This window comes from Danio aesculapii, chromosome 19 (assembly GCF_903798145.1).
Source record: "Danio aesculapii chromosome 19, fDanAes4.1, whole genome shotgun sequence".
Classification (NCBI taxonomy): Eukaryota; Metazoa; Chordata; class Actinopteri; order Cypriniformes; family Danionidae; genus Danio; species Danio aesculapii.
The window spans coordinates 250,474-270,778 of record NC_079453.1 but is presented as its reverse complement, the minus strand read 5'-3'; the positions used below and the strand labels follow the sequence as shown (position 1 = coordinate 270,778).

General features: G+C 43.0%; 1 protein-coding gene across 4 annotated transcripts in view; it reads right to left on the bottom strand.

The window, feature by feature from the left end:
- The window catches only part of syngap1a (synaptic Ras GTPase activating protein 1a), an 81,662-nt gene that overhangs the window by 46,406 nt on the left and 14,951 nt on the right, over positions 1–20,305 (bottom strand). For 3 of the 4 annotated variants that reach the window (XM_056479510.1, XM_056479512.1, XM_056479511.1), the window contains exons 2-3: positions 16,360–16,490; positions 15,679–15,784 (exon numbers count right to left, since the gene is read on the bottom strand). In XM_056479510.1, coding sequence (XP_056335485.1) covers positions 15,679–15,784; positions 16,360–16,490 — 237 coding nt within the window. Of the gene's footprint in view, positions 1–6,889; positions 7,082–15,678; positions 15,785–16,359; positions 16,491–20,305 lie in introns of those variants that run through there. The other variant, XM_056479513.1, reaches the window with a different exon arrangement.

Genomic DNA, 20,305 nt, shown 5'->3' with positions numbered 1-20,305 from the left:
GCCATTAATTGATTAATTAAAATATAATTAATTCATTTGTAAAGCATATGCTGGAATAATTGGCGGTTCATTCAACTGAGGTGATCTGGGCTTGATTTGTTTCAGAGATATTGCTATAAAGCAGATGAACATACTGTCTTCAGCAAACAGTGATAGACTGATCCTAACACACCATACAACAATGTAAAGCTCATGTGTTCAGCTTTCTGCTGATCTATATATTTCAATAGTAAATAAATCTCCCCATCCACTGTCTCCTGTTTACCAATCTTCCTCCCTTCCGTGCTTCATCTTCCTCTTACTGCTGCATTGCCTTCCTTGAGTGTAAGGTTTTGCTAGTTGTGGGAAAAGTTCAATTGTAGTGTGCAAGTTATCCTGAATAACTGTAATTAATCATTATTAAACTTACAAAACAGCAGCATTTCTAATGTGTCAATGTGTTTAAAATCATTATACACACTCAAAAGATAGTTTGTTCAAACTACTTATGTAAATGAGCAGAAACAACTCAATTATTGAGGTTTTTTTAGGACAACTTAATTGTTTAAAAGTGAACTTAAAAGTTCAATCTACTTAAGTTTGTTAGTTTAACTTAATCAGTGTTGAAACATCATGACTAGGCATGGGCCGGTATAAGATTCTGAAGAAATGATAACCTTGAATAAATCATCACAGTATCACAGCTCTACAATATCCTCTTTATAAATGTCTGGGTAAAAATAAACCTACTTTTTTTCCCCTTTGATCACAGTATATTGTATTTAGTGAAAGATTTATAATATTTTGGAGCAGTAAACATCTCAGGCTCTATAATTGAAATGAATGATTGACTTCTGCTGTCTTCATTAGTTTGTAAAACACAGATTTCTTCACAATTTAAAACTTGTTTGGATATTGTGTTCTGCTGGAGATTCTGCTGTCCTAAAAAACTAAACAAATGTAAATAAAGATCTTACCTTACACACCTTAGGAATGGTATAGTAGAAAACTTGGACTGTTTTAATACCTTGACTTTACCAAACCGCGGTATACCTTGACAACAGTTATCCTCCCATGTCTAATCATGACTTGCTAAACTACAGACTCGACATCCTGCAGTGTGACTATAGTGAATGATCACACTGAGATATCCATGCTGAAACCTTATAATGTGCAGCTCTAGCTTCAAAACACCGGGAACTCGACCGACAACTGGAAGCTGAAATTAATATAGAAATAAATACTAATAAACACACCTTTAATAATGTAGTACAGATGACACTTTTGGGGGACATCAAATATAAAAATATCATTTAAAAATACTTTAATTACACTTTAAACCATGAGTCTCAAATTCCTGGAGCGCCGCAGCTCTGCATAGTTTTGCTCCAACCCTAATCAAACACAGCTGATCCACTAATCAACACGGTCAGGACTACTACAGACTATCAGGCAGGTGAGGTGGAGGTGGTTGGAGCTAAAGTCTGCAGAGCTGTGGACCTCCGGGAATTGAGTCTGAGACCACTGCTTTAACCCATGCAATATACTGCATAATTAAAAGATATTCCTAATGCATTATTTATTACACCTTATGATGCATTATAGATGAACAGTAATCACATGTACTGTATATCTCCGTGATAATAAAAGAATCTAATTGTTAATAGATGAAATCAAGCTTCCTCATCTGTAGGAAAGACTCTGCAAACGAATGCATTTCACATTATTCCTCTTTCTCTCAGCTGCGCTGTACAGTAAATGCTCATGTTTATAATGATGAGCTGAAAGTGTTTCCAGCACACATAATTGATGAGAACTCTTTGAACTGAGGCATTATTCTCAGTCTTCAGGAGTTTGATGATATGATGAAGCGTGTCAGATGCTTTAATGCGAGCTGTAAGGTGATGCTGTCATGCATTTGTGGACTTTCAGAGCTGCAGAAAGAGCAGACTGATCCTCATCACATCACATATGAACGTTTATAATGATCATAAAGTGTTTTATGAGGCTCAGAAAATCAGGCAAGAGTCCCCGAATAACTCCTGTGTGCTGATCTGCAGTCAGTAAAGATCATTTATGAATAATATATCAGACTAGCAGCTCTCCAGGACAGGCCTTTAGCTTCAACATCATTCAGACAACACAAAGCTCTAAGTGTAAAACTATAAAGGCAAGTTATTCACTTTACTGCAAACTATAGAAAAGCTGAATATACACTCACCGGCCACTTTATTAGGTACACCTGTCTAACTGCTCAGTAACGCACATTTCTAATCAGCCAATCACATGGCAGCAGCTCACTGCATGTAGACATGTAGACATGGTCAAGACGATCTGCTGCAGGTCAAAGCGAGCATCAGAATGAGGAAGAAAGGGGATTTAAGTGACGCTGAACGTGGCATGGTTGTTGCTGCCAGACGGGCTGCTCTGAGTATTTCAGAAACTGCTGATCTACTGGGATTTTCACGCACAACCATCTCTAGGGTTTACAGAGAATGGTCCGACACAGAGGAAATCTCCAGTGAGCGGCAGTTCTGTGGGCGCAAATGCCTTGTTGATGCCAGAGGTCAGAGGAGAATGGCCAGACTGGTTCCAGCTGATAGAAAGGCAACAGTAACTCAAATAAGCACTCGTTACAACCGAGGTCTGCAGAAGAGCATCTCTGAACACACAACACGTCCAACCTTGAGGCGGATGGGCTACAGCAGCAGAAGACCACACCGGGTGCCGCTCCTGTCAGCTAAGAACAGGAAACTGAGGCTACAATTCACACAGGCTCACCAAAACTGGACAATAGAAGATTGGAGAAACGTTGCCTGGTCTGATGAGTCTCCATTTCTGCTGACACATTCGGATGCTCGGCTCACAATTTGGCCTCAACAACATGAAAGCATGGATCCATCCTGCCTTGTATCAGCGGTTCAGGCTGCTGGTGGTGGTGTAATGGTGTGGGGGAGATTTACTTTGGGTCCATTAGTACCAATTGAGCATGGTGTCAACACCACAGCCTACCTGAGTATTGTTCTGACCATGTCCATCCCTTTATGAGCACAGTGTCTCCATCTTCTGATGACTACTTCCAGCAGGATAACGCACCATGTCATAAAGCACCAATCATCTCAGACTGGTTTCTTGAACATGACAATGAGTTCACTGTACTCAAATGGCCTCCACAGTCACCAGAGCTCAATCCAATAGAGCACCTTTGGGATGTGGTGGAACGGGAGATTGGCATCATGGATGTGCAGCCGGCAAATCTGCAGCAACTGTGTGATGCTATCATGTCAATATGGAGCAAAATCTCTGAGGAATATTTCCAGTAGCTTGTTGAATCTCTGACATGAAGGATTAAGGTGGTTCTGAAGGCAAAAGGGGGTCCGACCCGGTACTAGTCAGGTGTACCTAATAAAGTGGCCGCTGAGTGAATATGGTAAACATCTAATGGTAAACAGAAGGCAAATAATTACATTTTCAGCTAAACATTAAAGAGTAATGATGAACCAGGCTGAAGATAAACCCGTGTCGTCGTCAGTGTGTGTGTGTGAATGAACTCTTCTCATCACACATGGATCTACAGTCATACTGCTGCTGATGAAACACAATTCATGCATTACAACTGTGTGTCTAAGAGAGTGTGTGCTGTTGTGAGTATGTGTGTGTGAGTGAGTGTGAGAAAGTCTGCTTTTGTGAGCGTTCCACTTCCATGTATGTGTGTGTGTGTGTGTGTGTGTGTGTGTGTTACTGCAGCTTTGTATAAAATGAATGAATATAAAAACTCAGTTCCTCCACTGTGGATGAAATCCACACACACACACACACACACAGGCTTCAGTGTAATCCGGCCTGCACTTTCTCATCTCATTTGCATAAAGTTCAGCCTTTCTCAACTTCTGACGCTCTCGTCAGCCAATCCCACAATCCCCCACTGCAGAACAACACCTGCTCACACCACCTGAAGATCCCAACACACACACACACACTCATTCAAACACACACACACACTTCATCTGCAGATCTGATCAAACACACACACAAACCCACACACTGCATCTGTTTAAACACACTCATAGTAACACACTTCATCTACAGGTCTGCTCACACACACACATACTCCGTCAAACACACACACATACACGCACACACACTTCTTCTGCAGATCTGCTCAAACACTCAAACACACTTTGCAGATCTATTCAAACACACACACACACACTTCATCTGCAGATCTGCTCAAACACACACACACTTCATCTGCAGATCTGCTCAAACACACACACACACACTTTTTTCACCTGCTGGACAAGGATAAAGCCACAAAGCAGCACAACACACACTCCAGCAGCCAATCACAATACCTTAGCAACAGCATAGCAACCACCTGCCAACCAACCAGAGCTGCGAACAGCAAACATCATTCACAAGTCCTCCATCCAGATCGAGATGCCTCAAATATTTCTGCAACATTCCTCTGCTTTAATCACACACACACACACACACACACACACACACACACACACACACACATTCAGAAAAGTGTGCAGATTCTGTGTGGGCCGCCACTGCAAAACTGTGTTCGGCACCGATCCACAGGCCACAGTGCTTATATTGGGAATGGAGGAGCAGCAAACACAACAGGCAGACCGACAGCAGCTCTCACACACACACACACACACACACACACACACACACACACACACACACACACACACACACACACACACACTTTACCTCACACTGATGGAGGAGTTACTGAAACATACAGGAGTCTGTGCTGACAGTGTTATTGTGATCGTGTGTTATTTAGAGCTGGACAAAGATTCATCACATCCATAATTAAAGACTTAGACAACATGTTCACTCAGCGGCCACTTTATTAGGTACACCTGACTAGTACGGTGTCGGACCCCCTTTTGCCTTCAGAACCACCTTAATCCTTTATGTCAGAGATTCAACAAGCTACTGGAAATATTCCTCAGAGATTTTGCTCCATATTGACATGATAGCATCACACAGTTGCTGCAGATTTGCCGGCTGCACATCCATGATGCCAATCTCCTGTTCCACCACATCCCAAAGGTGCTCTATTGGATTGAGCTCTGGTGACTGTGGAGGCCATTTGAGTACAGTGAACTCATTGTCATGTTCAAGAAACCAGTCTGAGATGATTGGTGCTTTATGACATGGTGCGTTATCCTGCTGGAAGTAGCCATCAGAAGATGGAGACACTGTGCTCATAAAGGGATGGACATGGTCAGAACAATACTCAGGTAGGCTGTGGCGTTGACACCATGCTCAATTGGTACTAATGGACCCAAAGAATATCTCCCCCACACCATTACACCACCACCAGCAGCCTGAACCGCTGATACAAGGCAGGATGGATCCATGCTTTCATGTTGTTGAGCCCAAATTCTGCCCCGAGCATCCGAATGTGTCAGCAGAAATGGAGACTCATCAGACCAGGCAACGTTTCTCCAATCTTCTATTGTCCAGTTTTGGTGAGCCTGTGTGAATTGTAGCCTCAGTTTCCTGTTCTTAGCTGACAGGAGCGGCACCCGGTGTGGTCTTCTGCTGCTGTAGCCCATCCGCCTCAAGGTTTGACGTGTTGTGTGTTCAGAGATGCTCTTCTGCAGATCTCGATTGTAACGAGTGCTTATTTGAGTTACTGTTGCCTTTCTATCAGCTGGAACCAGTCTGGCCATTCTCCTCTGACCTCTGGCATCAACAAGGCATTTGCGCCCACAGAACTGCCGCTCACTGGAGATTTCCTCTTTGTCGGACCATTCTCTGTAAACCCTAGAGATGGTTGTGCGTGAAAATCCCAGTAGATCAGCAGTTTCTGAAATACTCAGAGCAGCCCGTCTGGCAGCAACAACCATGCCACGTTCAGCGTCACTTAAATCCCCTTTCTTCCCCATTCTGATGCTCGCTTTGACCTGCAGCAGATCATCTTGACCATGTCTACATGTCTACATGCAGTGAGCTGCTGCCATGTGATTGGCTGATTAGAAATGTGCGTTAACGAGCAGTTGGACAGGTGTACCTAATAAAGTGGCCGGTGAGTGTATTAATGATGTATACAAATACACACATGCATGCATATATTTAGGAAAATGTTTATATATATTTAAATATAAAATATATATATAAATATATGTATACGATACAAAGTGTATAGAAATGTAAATATCTATGTGTGTTTTTAGTTCTGTTTTTATGGATGTGTGTGTGTGTGTGTGTGTGTGTATGTGTGTGTATCACATATCCATAATATATAACACACATAAATATTAAGCCAAAACAAATGCGCTATTAATCGTGATTAATCTTTGCCCAGCACTATAATACATGTATACAGTAATTAGACTGTAAATATATATAAATGCAGGCCTGTTTTCACCATGATGAAGATTTTCTCAACTTTATATCTCACAATTTTGACTTAAAAACTAAAGAAAAATCAACTTGACAAAAAAAAACACAAACGCAAACAATTTGAAGGAGACTTACACACGGTGAAATGCACAATGATCTTATATTTGACATTCAATTCTTCTCTTTTCCTGATGCTGTCAGAAACATCCCTCTGTGTACTCTCTGCACTTCAGCAAGTGCACTAGAAATCAAAGCTGAAGCAGAGCGCACTGTAGCGTACAGTATTCCTGCAGTGTGTGTACTGTACATGTCTATCTGAGTGTGTGTGCAGTATAGTGCACTACAGTGAGCAGCGCCGGTCTATAGGGGGCGCCACTGAGACAGAGAGCAATTACAGTAGAGCTATCGTTAATCCACTGCAACAGACACACTTTGAGGACATTCATCCACTTCTAATGACTGAGACTGAGAGTGAAACACAACCTCCTGAAACACAGCAGAGGCACAGAGCTGAAGAGTCTCCGGTGGGACTTACCGAAGCAGAGACCGAGGCGTCAGGCCCCTGCGCGTCTCTCTGTGTGTGTGTGAGAGTGTGTGTTCGGTCTCCTGGTCAGTGTTCAGCGTGTTCCTGCACTCAGAGAGTCCCGCTGTCGCTCCTTCATCTGTCCTCAGATCAGTCTGTCGTTACGCGCTCAACTTTAGTTTGCAGAGGCGCTTCATCATCATCATCATCTTCATCTTCAGTATTTCACGCGTGATTATCGCTCATTGATTCAGTCTCCGCTGGAGCTCCGCGTTCCTCCGTCTGCAGTCCGCCTGTCGGTGCTCTCCGCTCGGCCCGCGCTCGCTCGAGTCTCCGCCGCCGTTTCCAGGGTAACGCAGAGATTCCCGCCGGCGCTCATCGTTCGCTCCGCGGTGAACGCGACAGAAGCGCGCGCGGCGGGTTGATGTGCGAGCGGCCACCCGCGATCTTCATCCCGTTACTCCTGCACCGTCGTCTTCATCATCATCATTATGACCATCATCATCATCACCGAGAATTATAGATGTGATGTATTCAGCGCGACGGTTACACGCGCAGCGCGAGAGTCAGGAATGGTCCTGCGTGGGCGGGCCGCGCGCGCATCCTCCTCCTCATCTTCATCTCACACTGACACACACACAAAATCTAAAACACCATGCAGTCCTACAGCGCGCGCGTGTCTGACAGGCTGAAGGAGATCTGATACTACCTCACACGTGCACGAGCCGCGCGCGCACACTGCGTTTCCATCCAAAAGACGCGGATTAAATGAACGCGCAACCTGGAATAATCACACTTAAGAATAATGCAGCGTGACAAGAGTGAAAGAGAGCAAAATCGTCACTTCCTGAAAAACTGGCGCCAAACATCTGAAAGAACAATGGAATTAAGAAGAAGATGCTGAATGCGCAGACAGATGCTCAAGACAGTTCTGGAGGGAAGAATAATAGAAGAGTAATAATACTGAAGGTGACACGGGGGCTCAGTGGTTAGCACTGCAGCCTCAAAACATGAAGGTGGCTGGTTTGAGTCCCGACTGGGTCAGTTGGTGTTTCTGTGTGGAGTTTGCATGTTCTCCCCGTGTTGGTGTGGGTTTCCTCCGGGTGCTCCGGTTTCCCCCAAAGTCCAAACACATGCAGTACAGGTGAATTAGGTAGGCTAAATTGTCTGTAGTGTATGAGTGTGAATGGAGTGTGTATGGATGTTTCCCAGGGATGGGTTGCAGATGGAAGGGCATCCGGATTAATAGAGACTAAGCTGAAAGAAAATGAGTGAATGAATAGTCCACAAAATGTAAGTGTTTAGGATGTTTTCATCCACCTTTTAATGCTTATTTTGGATACGCGCATTAAAATCCGGTGATGGAAACGCCAAGATGCGCATACATTTTGAAAATGCGCTTAAAAAGCATCTGCGCATAACGGAGTAGGATAAACTTTCTATTTAATAAGAAAACATGCGCTTAAAGTGCGGTGGAAACACTTTTACAGAACAAATTCCAGTATGTGCATTAAAACAGTCATGTGATCAGCGCCAAGAGCCTAGTGGTTAAATGTGTCGACATATGGTGGCCCGAGTTCAATTCCCGGCACGAGGTCCTTTCCCGACCCTTCCCCTCTCTCTGCTCCCAATACTTTCCTGTCTACAACCTCTACTGCCCTTTCCAATTAAAGATGAAAACCCCCTAAAATAATTAATAATTAGGATTAATCAGGATTAATAAAATGAATCAGGATTTTGGACGATCAGGATGATTTTGTTCTCTTTGACTCGTTGGATGGAAACGCTCCTTTATTCACACGTCTTTTATGCCATATTCCTGTTTTGCGCATAAATTTCATTCACATCTATAGATAGAAACATAAGCTGCGTCCCGAATGGCACACTATACACTACGCACCTATGCACATGTTTATGTAGTGTCGTCACAAACAGAACACTGGTGTTTTACTGCAGAAAATCAAACCATTTCCCTGATGAGATTCCTGGTGGCTAAATTAGTGAAATAAATGACCAAAGTACCAAATAACACCTGCCATGAGTATAACCGCGTTCACCATGAGGAGGCGCTATAATCACTCTCACAATCCAGAATAAAGTAATCAACATGAGCAACATGAGATAGTTCTGCCTCTTCCACCATGTGAGCAAAGCAGCGGCTGTAGAGTGTGTGAAGTGTCCATCATTACACACTTCTGTTTACCGGTTGAATAAGCGCATCATCCGGGTAATTAAAGAGGACTCATTATTTTTGGAGTCTTCAGTGTGCACGCACTGCTTACACTATTCATACTACAAAATGACAGAGAATAGTGCTTAAGTATATAATCTGGGACGCACCTATAGCTTATGAAACATACCAGCAGCAACCGACACCTATCCAATGGTCACTCAGCACCAGCTTTTCATTCAGCTTGATTCCCGCGCTGCAGGAGAGCGATTGATCAGTCTTATTGATGAGGTAAAATAGACTCTCAGGTGTATTAGTGATTAGTTAACTTCAGTTCAGCAACTGTCGGCACATTAAAGGGATAGTTCACCCCTAAAGAATGAACATTTCCATATTTTACTCACCAAGAGGTCATCAAGATGTAGGAGACCTGCATTAATGAGTGGAAGATGAAAGCAGATGATCAGCTGAATCTGTTGTTGTTGGTGAATGGAGACAGGTTTATTAGATTAAAAATAAACACATGCAAACGAGGCCAGATCAATAGCTGTGACTCCTGATGATGATCACTGTGTAAGAAACTGAACATTATTTAGAGTATTATTAGCTTTAATCCACAGCCTGATCAATCAGAGCTCAGCACATGTGTGAATGTAGTCTGATTGTGGTCCTGTCACCTTTAATGATGAGGTGATTAATGTCTATCATTCAATCACACACTCACACATTCATCATTAAAGCAACAGGACTGCATTCATACATTTATATATTATAAATATTGTTCAATTTCTTACATGGAGCGATAGTTTCTCTTCACAAGACCTCAGTGTGGCATCAGGAGCCATGGCTATTGATTTGGACTCATTTGTGTTTATTTATAATCTAATAAACCTGTCACCGGCGACATGGTGGCTCAGTGGTTAGCACTGTCGCCTCATAGCAAGAAGGTCTCTGTTTCAAGCGTCGGCTGGGGTTTCTATGTGGAGTTTGCATGTTCTCCTCGTGTTGGTGTGGGTTTCCTCCGGGTGCTCCGGTTTCCCCCACAGTCCAAACACATGCGCTATAGGGGAACTGATCAACTAAACTGGCCGTAGTGTATGAGTGTGTGTGTGAATGAGTGTGTATGGGTGTTTCCCAGTACTGGGTTGCTGGAAAGGCATCTGCTGTGTAAAACATATGCTGGAATAGTTGGCGGTTCATTCCACTGTGGCGGCCCCTGATGAATAAAGGGACTAAACCAAAGGAAAATGAATGATCAATTATTGTACCGGACTCGGCCTATTTGTATTTATCTATGCTTGTAGATGGTTCAGTACAGGAGTGTCCAAACTGTGTCCTGGAGGGCTGGTGTCCTGGAGAGTTTAGCTCCAACCCTAATCAAACACCAAACACACCTGTACCAGCTAATCAAGCTCTCACTGGATATACTAGGCTGTTTCTCAATTCCAAGAATGCAGAGAACGGACTCGCGTTCTTGTGGAGACCGGTCTTGCCAGGTGACCGAGCTCGGGCGACCGCGAGGGCAGAGAACGCGTCCTCTGAGAAATGAGATGCTGCGCTCTTCCTGATGGTCACATGACCTTCAGGCGTTTTAAATGGTAAATTATTTAAACATTACAGCATTCATATGATTTATTGTTTTCCCCTTTTCAAACATATACTCTGCATGAGAACATGAGAAATATACGCTGCACAGTATAAACAAAACAGATTTTAATACGAATTTCAGCAAACAAACACCCTTAATGTGTTTATTCCTTTATTGAGATGTCCATGGTCATTTTTACTTTCACCGTTTCATCAAACTCCTGAGGTAAATAAGTTCCGTCTCTGAACTTTAATAATAAATCTATATAAAATGCTGCGCTTCCCACCTCCAGTCGCAATGACTTCTGGGACTTCCAGAGCGAGTTCGGTGCTCAAGTCTGCATCGGTGCGTCCTCCATATCAAGATCACATCCGGGAATTTCACTCGTCCTTGCGGTCTTGAGTATTGGAACTGAACTTTGGCAGCTGATGAAGACGTTCTAGGAGAACACGAGGATGCAAGACCGCTGAAGAACGCATATTGAGAAACAGCCCTAGAAACGTCCTGGCAGGTGTGTTGGAGCTAAACTCAGCAGGACACCCTGGTGTAGTATATTGTAAGCAGATGCACTTCTCTACAGAATCATCCCAAGCAGTCTAAAATTATGAATTCTTTCCAAACAGAGATGTTCACGTCGTCTGGTGTAGTTGTATTCATAATGCAATTTATATCTCCAAGAACCCCAGATTGAGCTCAAACCCTGCTTTAATGTTCCACTGAATGAAGAAAGTCTCCCTGATGACCTGAGGGTGAGTGAATGAACAGGAGATTGTCATTTTTAGGTGAACTTCCTCTTTAACTTGACTTTAGCTACTGTTCAGCACATGATGTATATCTCCAGACTTTACTGGAATGACAATAATGATTAACATCTGAAATGATGATTCCATCCTGCAAACGCTTGTGGAAATTCCAGCAAATCTCTTGAATTAGCAATGAAAAGTCACGCTGTCATCATCATGAGGGACACATCAAACTGAGCCCAAACGCGGGTCACACACCCCTGCTCGGAGGACAATGGTTTGATCTGCAGCAATACATCGCAAAGCAATGTGGAACAGTCCAAGGTGCACACGGGGAGAGGAGTTGGCTGGTGGCACAACGACTTACAGTTTCCATGACAACACAAGCCTTCAATCTGCGGATGGCCGTCCTCCATATTAAATAAGAACGAGCATAAAGCAAAAGGAGAAATAAAAGGAGAGAGAGAAAGATGGGCGGCCAAAGAGCTTTCGCTCCCCCGAGCCTTTGCTTAACACACAGCTACAGCGATCTGTAATTATTGTCATGGTTACCAGCAGAATGGCAGTGTGTGTGTGTGTGTGTGTGTGTGTGTGTGTGTTTGAGCTCCTGAAATACAATCTCATGCATCAGTGTTAATCACAGGCTGCTTCATAATTCTGTACAGTAAGAGCGTGTGAGTTCTGCATGTTTAATTTCTGCAGGAGCTGCTGGATATCAATAGAACTGCACTTTTATATCAGCGAGACGTACAGCATCACCATACTGACGGCATTTTTACACACAAACCTCTTTTATATAATGCATCATGTATGCGCATCGCAGAGGAAGACTAGCTTTGGTGGATCAAGAGTATAGAAATACATATATTACAATGAAGATCAGATCCCCAACACATATCATAACAGGATACGCTAGTGAAAGCACATCGCAGAGCTAGAGGAAGACGGTTTTACATTGGCTGTTCAAAAGTATACACATATAACATGTGAAATAAATGCGTCTCTGCTGTGTCTAGAGTGTGTGTGTGTGGGTGTTTGAGCTGAGAATAACACACAGATAATGTTCTCCAGCTGAAACTGACCCTTTCAGGCTTTGATCCTAACTGTGGTGTTTGGTGACTGTCGCTTTAAATGCAAATGAGATTGTGCTCTTTTAGAAGAGGGCGGAGCTACAGACGGCTGTGGGACTAGCTGTGTTGTGAGTGCAGGTCAGGTGTGCTTCAGTGTGAGTGTGTGTTCATGTTTCTGTCAGTCTATGTCGCTCCTGTCGCTGTTCACATCTATAATCCTCTTAGTCTATACTGACTTTATCTTCAGCAGCTCAAACACTCTAATGGCTAATGGACAGACGGCTGCTTCTCACTCAGGGCTGCTGTTTATGCTAATGAGATGGAGACTAGTGGGCGGGGCTTTCCCCCTCTGATGACACGTACAAAGAGAGAATGTCAATCAAAGTGTTTCATTCATCAAGTCTGATTAGAACAAACACAATTAGCATGTTGACTGTTAGAGGCTGCTGGAGAGATTCACACACTGCTGACACACACACACACACACACACACTACTGGGGTTAAACCCTGCAGAAAACTGTGTTTTGAATAACAGGCTTACTGTAAAAAATGACAGATCTTTTTACTAAAAAGACCCTTAAGGCCCGTTCACACCAGGGACTCTTTTTGCTTGCGTTATCCGTCAACCTTTAACGCCTCATGACTAAATAAAGGGCACCAATGTGATCGTGCACACCAATGCGCAAGACGCGGTTGTTGCTAGATCGGATCCGTTTGCAGCCGGAAGTTAACGAGAATTATTTCTATTAATTATTAAATTTCTAATTTATTGTATTTTATATTAACGTTTGCCTAATTGTAATTGTATTTTTAACGCCTACTTCCTCCCAATCCTAAACCCAACCGTCACAGTAACGGAAAAACAGTTGTTTAACCGAGTATTATTTAAGTTATCTATTAAATTACCCAATAATTGTATTTTTAACGCCTACTCCCACCCCAATCCTAAATGCAACATTCACAGTACTGTAATAATATTAATTATTGTTATACAGTGTCATAAAAACATGCTGCTTTATTAATGTGCATATCACACATCCATCCGGCAGCGTATCCAATCTAGAATTTACCGCAGAACGGCAGGCGTAAAAGCGTCATTTTTAAAGAAACGCCTCATGCTCATTTATTTGTTTTGACGTGCTGCGTCAAATCCTTCTCCACCAATCAGATTGGCACTTTTGTTCACGTGTACGGAGCTGCTGAAGTTACAGTAAACAGCACTCGGAGGCGCTCAAGCGCAAAACTGTCAATGTGAGCGCACATTGGAGAAGATACCCAGAGGCGATATGATCGTGGAGCTGCTTACTGCACTGCTGATCAATAATCATTTCTTTATCGCTACAGCTGGAGCTGCTACTACAACCATACATGCTTGATCGAATCGCCAGTAACTTTTAACTTTCTCTCTTCTTCTTCTGTGTTACAAGCGGGTGTCAGAAGCTAAAGTTGTGTAGCACCATCTAACGTCAAGGAGTGATTCTGCATACTCTTCTGCTCGACGCCTGTGAAAATCGCTTGGGTTTGAATTTGGAAAAACGTCTCGAAAAACGCTGCCGATAAACGCAAACGAAAACCGTCCCGGTGTGTACGAGCCTTTATATAATAATAAACCGCAGAACACGGTCAAAATACTAGCTCTACAAACAAGTGCAGGGCTCAACAATAAGGACTGCCCGATGGCCCGGGGCCAGTGTGAGAACTGCAATTAAATACCTTCACATTTTCCATACTGCTCTTTTTGTTTTATTAACACAGAATTTTGCTCCTTTTACATTTATTAACATTTAATAAATATTATTTAAATAATTATAGACATTATTTTTGACACATTATTTAAAATATGCTATTAGATTGTATTTTTTCTTTGGTGTGGCCAGTAAAAATTTGGCAGGGCAAGCTGAACCAAAATCTGAACCATTGACCCAATCGGACCAGTAAAAAAAATCCTTAACGTTGTACCCTGAAGTGTTTGCTTGATTATACAAACAAAGCAGAATCATTTAATAGGAAAAGGTCAGTTTGCAGCATCAGACAGCATAGCGAGCTGTTATTAACATCTAATAATGAAGAGAAGTGAACGAGACCAAAGTCTCCAGCCAAAAAGATTCAAATGACTGCGCTCGCTCGTACACAAAGAATGAGGTCAATACTGGAAAAGTCAAGGTTTTAACACCATCAAAAGTTTCTGAATTAGTGTTTCTAAGGTGTGTAAGATTTGTTATTTAGTCTTTTTAGGACAGCAGTAACTTTGTAAAAAAAGTTACATTGTAAAAAAAAAATCTGTGTTTTAGAAACTAATGATGGTGACGCAGTGGCGCAGTAGATAGTGCTGTCGCCTCACAGCATGAAGGTCGCTGGTTTGAACCTCGGCTGGGTCTGTTGGTGTTTCTGTGTGGAGTTTGCATGTTCTCCCTGCGTTCACGTGGGTTTCCTCCGGGTGCTCCGGTTTCCCCCACAGTCCAAACACATGCTCTATAGGGGAATTTGGTAGGCTAAATTGTCCGTAGGGTATGAGTGTGAGTGAGTGTGTGTGAATGTTTCCCAGAGATGGGTTGCAGCTGGAAGGGCATCCACTGTGTAAAACATATGCTGGAATAGTTGGCGGTTCATTCTGCTGTGGCGACCCCAGATTAATAAAGGGACTAAGCCGAAAAGAAAATGAATGAATGAATGAAACTAATGAAGACAGCAGAAGTCAATTATTCATCCTCATTATCAGCCTGACATGATCACTGCTGATATTTTATTCCTCAAAATAAATCTACTGTGTTGAAAAGGAAAACAAGTGTTTATTATTACCCAAACATTTAAAAAGAAGATATTATAGAGCTGAAATCACAATACCGGGATACTGTGATGTTTTTATCCAAGGTTATCATACTGTCAGGATCATGCCTAGTCATAAACAATCCAAAAACAGCAGAGCATGTGTGAAGAACACAGATAAAGAGAGTGTGTGTGTGTGTGTGTGTGTGTTTTTGATTGTATAGAATGTGTGTAGAGTGTATATAAAGTGTTTACAGAGTGTGTGTAGTAGTGTGTATAAAGTGTTTGTGTATAGTGTGTGCGGCTTTACTGTGTATGTACAGCACATGTGTGTATGCTTATAGTGTGTGGGGTGGGGTGGCGTCTGCTATCTGCAGTGTTTGTGTCTGTGTGTGTGTGTGTGTGTGTGTACCTGACTCAGGGGTGGGGTCTGCTATCTGCAGGTGTGTGTGTGTGAGTGTACCTGACTCAGGGTGGGGTCTGCTATCTGCAGGTACGCTGACGGTCCTGCGCAGCAGTTTGTGTCGGTGAGAGACGGGACGATGATCATTCATCAGCACTGGATGAACCTGAAAACACACACACACACACACACACACACACACACCAGTCATCATCTCGCTTCTCCTTCTTGATTATGGACACTTTGAGTTTTATGTTGTTGTTTTGTTGTATACTGTGATTCAGAATAGATGAATCTCTGAGACGTGTGTGTGTGTGTGTGTGTGTGTGTGTGTGTGTGTGTCAGGCTCATAGATCCCATTAGTTTTCACTGACGCTGCAGGAGTGAAGATCTCATCACAGGCCTGCAGCGCCCTCTACTGTTCACAGAGTGTGTGTGTGAGAGACTGAGGGTTCGGGTGTCTGTGTGTGTGTGTGTGTGTGTGTCAGTGACTGACTGTGAGTGTGTGTGCATGTGTGAGACTGTGATTGAGTGTTTGTGTGTGTGTGAGAGTGTGGATGTGTGAGAGGGACTGAGCTTGTGAAAATGTGTGTGTTCATGTGTTATGAAGTGATTGTGTGAGTTTGTGTGTGTGTGTGAGTATGTGTGCATGTAATTGCACAGGCGTGTGAGAGAGTAACTTTGAGTGTGTGTGTGTGTCTAAGAGAGTGATTGTGTGTGCGTGCGTGCTTGTGCGTTCACCTCCTCTTGATCCAGCAGGTAGAACTGGTCTCCATCTCTGACGCGGAGCTGTCGGCTCCAGCCGGGGGAGTCGTGTGCGTGGCCATTCAGAGGAGTGTGAGGCCGAGAACATGGAGACACACACCTTCCATCTGCGCGCACACACACACACACAGGAGAAATATCAGTGTACACCACAGCTGGACCAACAGTTCATTTACAGTCAGTGCAGAGATCAGCAAACAGCAGATTCATCAACACACACACACACACACACACACACACACACACACACACACACACACATTACACTTCCCTCATATACTGACAATCAGTCTGTGAGTGTGTGTGTGTGTGTGTGTAATGTGTGTGTGTGTGCGTGTGTGTGTGTGACCTTCAGAAAATATCTACCAGCTACCTTAGGTGGTCAAACTAAATAACCCATAACCCATCCGCTGTTTTACTTCACAGCACTCTATTAATGAGCAGTTTTTAAAGACTGTATAATAACTACAGGGGTGACACGGTGGCTCAGTGGTTAGCACTGTGGTCTCACAGTAAGAAGGTCGCTGGTTTGAGTCCCAGCTGGGTCAGTGTGTGTTTCTGTGTGGAGTTTGCATGTTCACCCCGTGTTGGTGTGGGTTTCCTCCGGGTGCTCCGGTTTCCCCCACAGTCCAAACACATGCGCTATAGGGGAACTGATCAACTAAACTGGCTGGGTTGCTGGAAGGGCATCTGCTGTGTAAAACATATGCTGGAATAGTTGGTGGTTCATTCCACTGTGGAGACCGCTGATAAGTAAAGTGACTAAGCCGAAGGAAAATGAATGAATGAATGAATAACTACATTGGCGGAATGGTGTCTCAGTGGTGTCGCACTGTGGCCTCACAGCAGGAAGGTGGCTGGTTCGAGTCAAACCACTCTCACTGGCAGAGTTGTGAGAATTAAACACTATTGGCTGTTTTTTTAAAGAGGAGGAGCTACTCTATGCCCCGCCCCTTTTGTGTTTCATGAGATTATGCCAAACATCAGATTAAAAATGCAGATTTCACAGCACTTCACGACACCTTTAATGTCAATATTGGCACCTTGTAAAATAAGTAATATGTACTGTCATCAAGACCAAGACCAAATAAAGTTATTAGAGAATAGGGTAACGCTTTATTTAGCTCACAATTAATGATATTAACAAACCATTAACTGACACTACTAGCTTAATAAACTCTACTGAGCTGTTTATTAATAGTTAGTAAGGTAGAAGTTGGGTTTAGTTATTGGGCAGGATTAGGGATGCAGAATAAGATCATACTTTATATCTACTAATGAACAGATAATAGCATAATAATAGACAGGTAATATGCAGGAATCCTACAGGTCATCTCAATACCTTTTTAAGACCTTCTCAGAACATTTTAAGACCTCATCAAGGCCACTTCAAGATCTAATCAGTGTCAAACCTTTAACTTAATAAGCAGTTATTAATAAGCAGTTGTAGTTAATTAAATCAATGGAGCACAAGCGTGCAACAGAACTCAGATAAGCTGGACAGAATCAAAGCTTATAAATAAATAACGCAGGTGTTTTCAGTGACAGGCTTCAGCCACTGTTTAAACTCGTCTTTCTCCAATCAGGAGTGCGCTAACCTACATTTTCCCATTATGCCGTCTGTTTTGCTGTATAGTTTGGCTACATGTGGAGAGCGTCACATCACCTTCCTGCGTTTGGTACAAATTACGTGACAACACCCAGACGGAGGAGCATGGCTGGACGCCCCTGGCACGAACCAATCACATGGATCGACGCAGCTCTTAATATTAGGAGGAAAATATATTTATTTGTGCTTTTTTGGAGTCAAACAACACTTGAACAAAATTAAAGACCTCGTAAAAACACGATTAGGACTATTTCATACCTTTTAAGGGCTTTAATTTTCTCATAATTGATTTATCACCTTTTAATACTTTTTAAGACCCCGCGGACACCCTGCACTAGCTAATAGCGTGATCTGTGACCTAAACTGAAGTCTTACAGAAATGAGTTATTAAAAGTATTCCATTTAAAAATGCAGAGGTCAGGACATCTGGAAACCAGAGAGGAAAGAAAGCTGAGCTATTCCTGGAGAACATGTGGAGAAGAAGAAGAAGAAGAAGAAGAAGAGAGCGATGTGTGGCTGAATGTGCCATATATGGTGCAGGAAACACACAAGACAAATGTGAAACTCATTCTGACACTTGCTTTGTGTGTCGATCGCCCCCACAGCAGAGGGAGAGAGAGAGAGGGAGAGAGAGAGAGAGAGAGAGAGGAAGATGGGCTCCAGCCTGGAGATGTCACTTCCGGACGCCCACTCTCTCGCTCACCCCCGGCCTGTTACCATGACCACCACGACTGAAAAAACCACTGATGTAGAGCAGAGAGAGGGATCATGAGAGAGAGAGAGAGAGAGAGAGAGAGAGAGAGAGAGAGCTGAGCAGTGGGTGTCGATGATGATGAGGAGGAGAGAGAACTATTCTGGAAGAGGAGACGACTCTGCGTTGCCATGGCGAGCCTCTCTCTCTCTCTCTCCTTCAGCAGCTGGACGTTCTGCACATGTGCAGAAGAGCATCTCTGACTCCGGACACCAGCATCAGTGCTGCGCTCAAGGTCACCACAGTCTGGCCTTGACTTAACACACACACACACACACACACGCACACACACGCACACACACGCACACACACGCACACACAACAGAGATTATTATTATTAAAAATGTTATGAATTATAAAGTTGACAGTAACAGAGTTGAAGATGACAGAATTGACCATAACAGAGTTGACAGTAACAGAGTCGACAGAAACAGAGTTGACAGTAACAGAGTTGACAGTAACAGAGTTGACAGTAACAGAGTTGACGTTAAACAGAGTTGACAGTAACAGAGTTGACAGTAACAGAGTTGACGTTAAACAGAGTTGACGTTAAACAGAGTTGACAGTAACAGAGTTGACAGTAACAGAGTTGACAGTAACAGAGTTGACAGTAACAGAGTCGACAGAAACAGAGTTGACAGTAACAGAGTTGAAGATGACAGAATTGACCATAACAGAGTTGACAGTAACAGAGTCGACAGAAACAGAGTTGACAGTAACAGAGTTGACAGTAACAGAGTTGACGGTAACAGAGTTGACAGTAACAGAGTTGACGTTAAACAGAGTTGACAGTAACAGAGTTGACAGTAACAGAGTTGACAGTAACAGAGTTGACGTTAAACAGAGTTGACAGTAACAGAGTTGACGTTAAACAGAGTTGACAGTAACAGAGTTGACAGTAACAGAGTTGACAGTAACAGAGTTGACAGTAACAGAGTCGACAGAAACAGAGTTGACAGTAACAGAGTTGACGTTAAACAGAGTTGACAGTAACAGAGTTGACAGTAACAGAGTTGACAGTAACAGAGTTGACAGTAACAGAGTTGACGTTAAACAGAGTTGACAGTAACAGAGTTGACAGTAACAGAGTTGACGTTAAACAGAGTTGACAGTAACAGAGTTGACAGTAACAGAGTTGACAGTAACAGAGTTGACGTTAAACAGAGTCGACAGAAACAGAGTTGACAGTAACAGAGTTGACGTTAAACAGAGTTGACAGTAACAGAGTTGACGTTAAACAGAGTTGACAGTAACAGAGTTGACAGTAACAGAGTTGACAGTAACAGAGTTGACAGTAACAGAGTTGACAGTAACAGAGTTGACAGTAACAGAGTTGACGTTAAACAGAGTTGACAGTAACAGAGTTGACGTTAAACAGAGTTGACAGTAACAGAGTTGACAGTAACAGAGTTGACGTTAAACAGAGTTGACAGTAACAGAGTTGACAGTAACAGAGTTGACGTTAAACAGAGTTGACAGTAACAGAGTTGACGTTAAACAGAGTTGACGTTAAACAGAGTTGACAGTAACAGAGTTGACGTTAAACAGAGTTGACGTTAAAC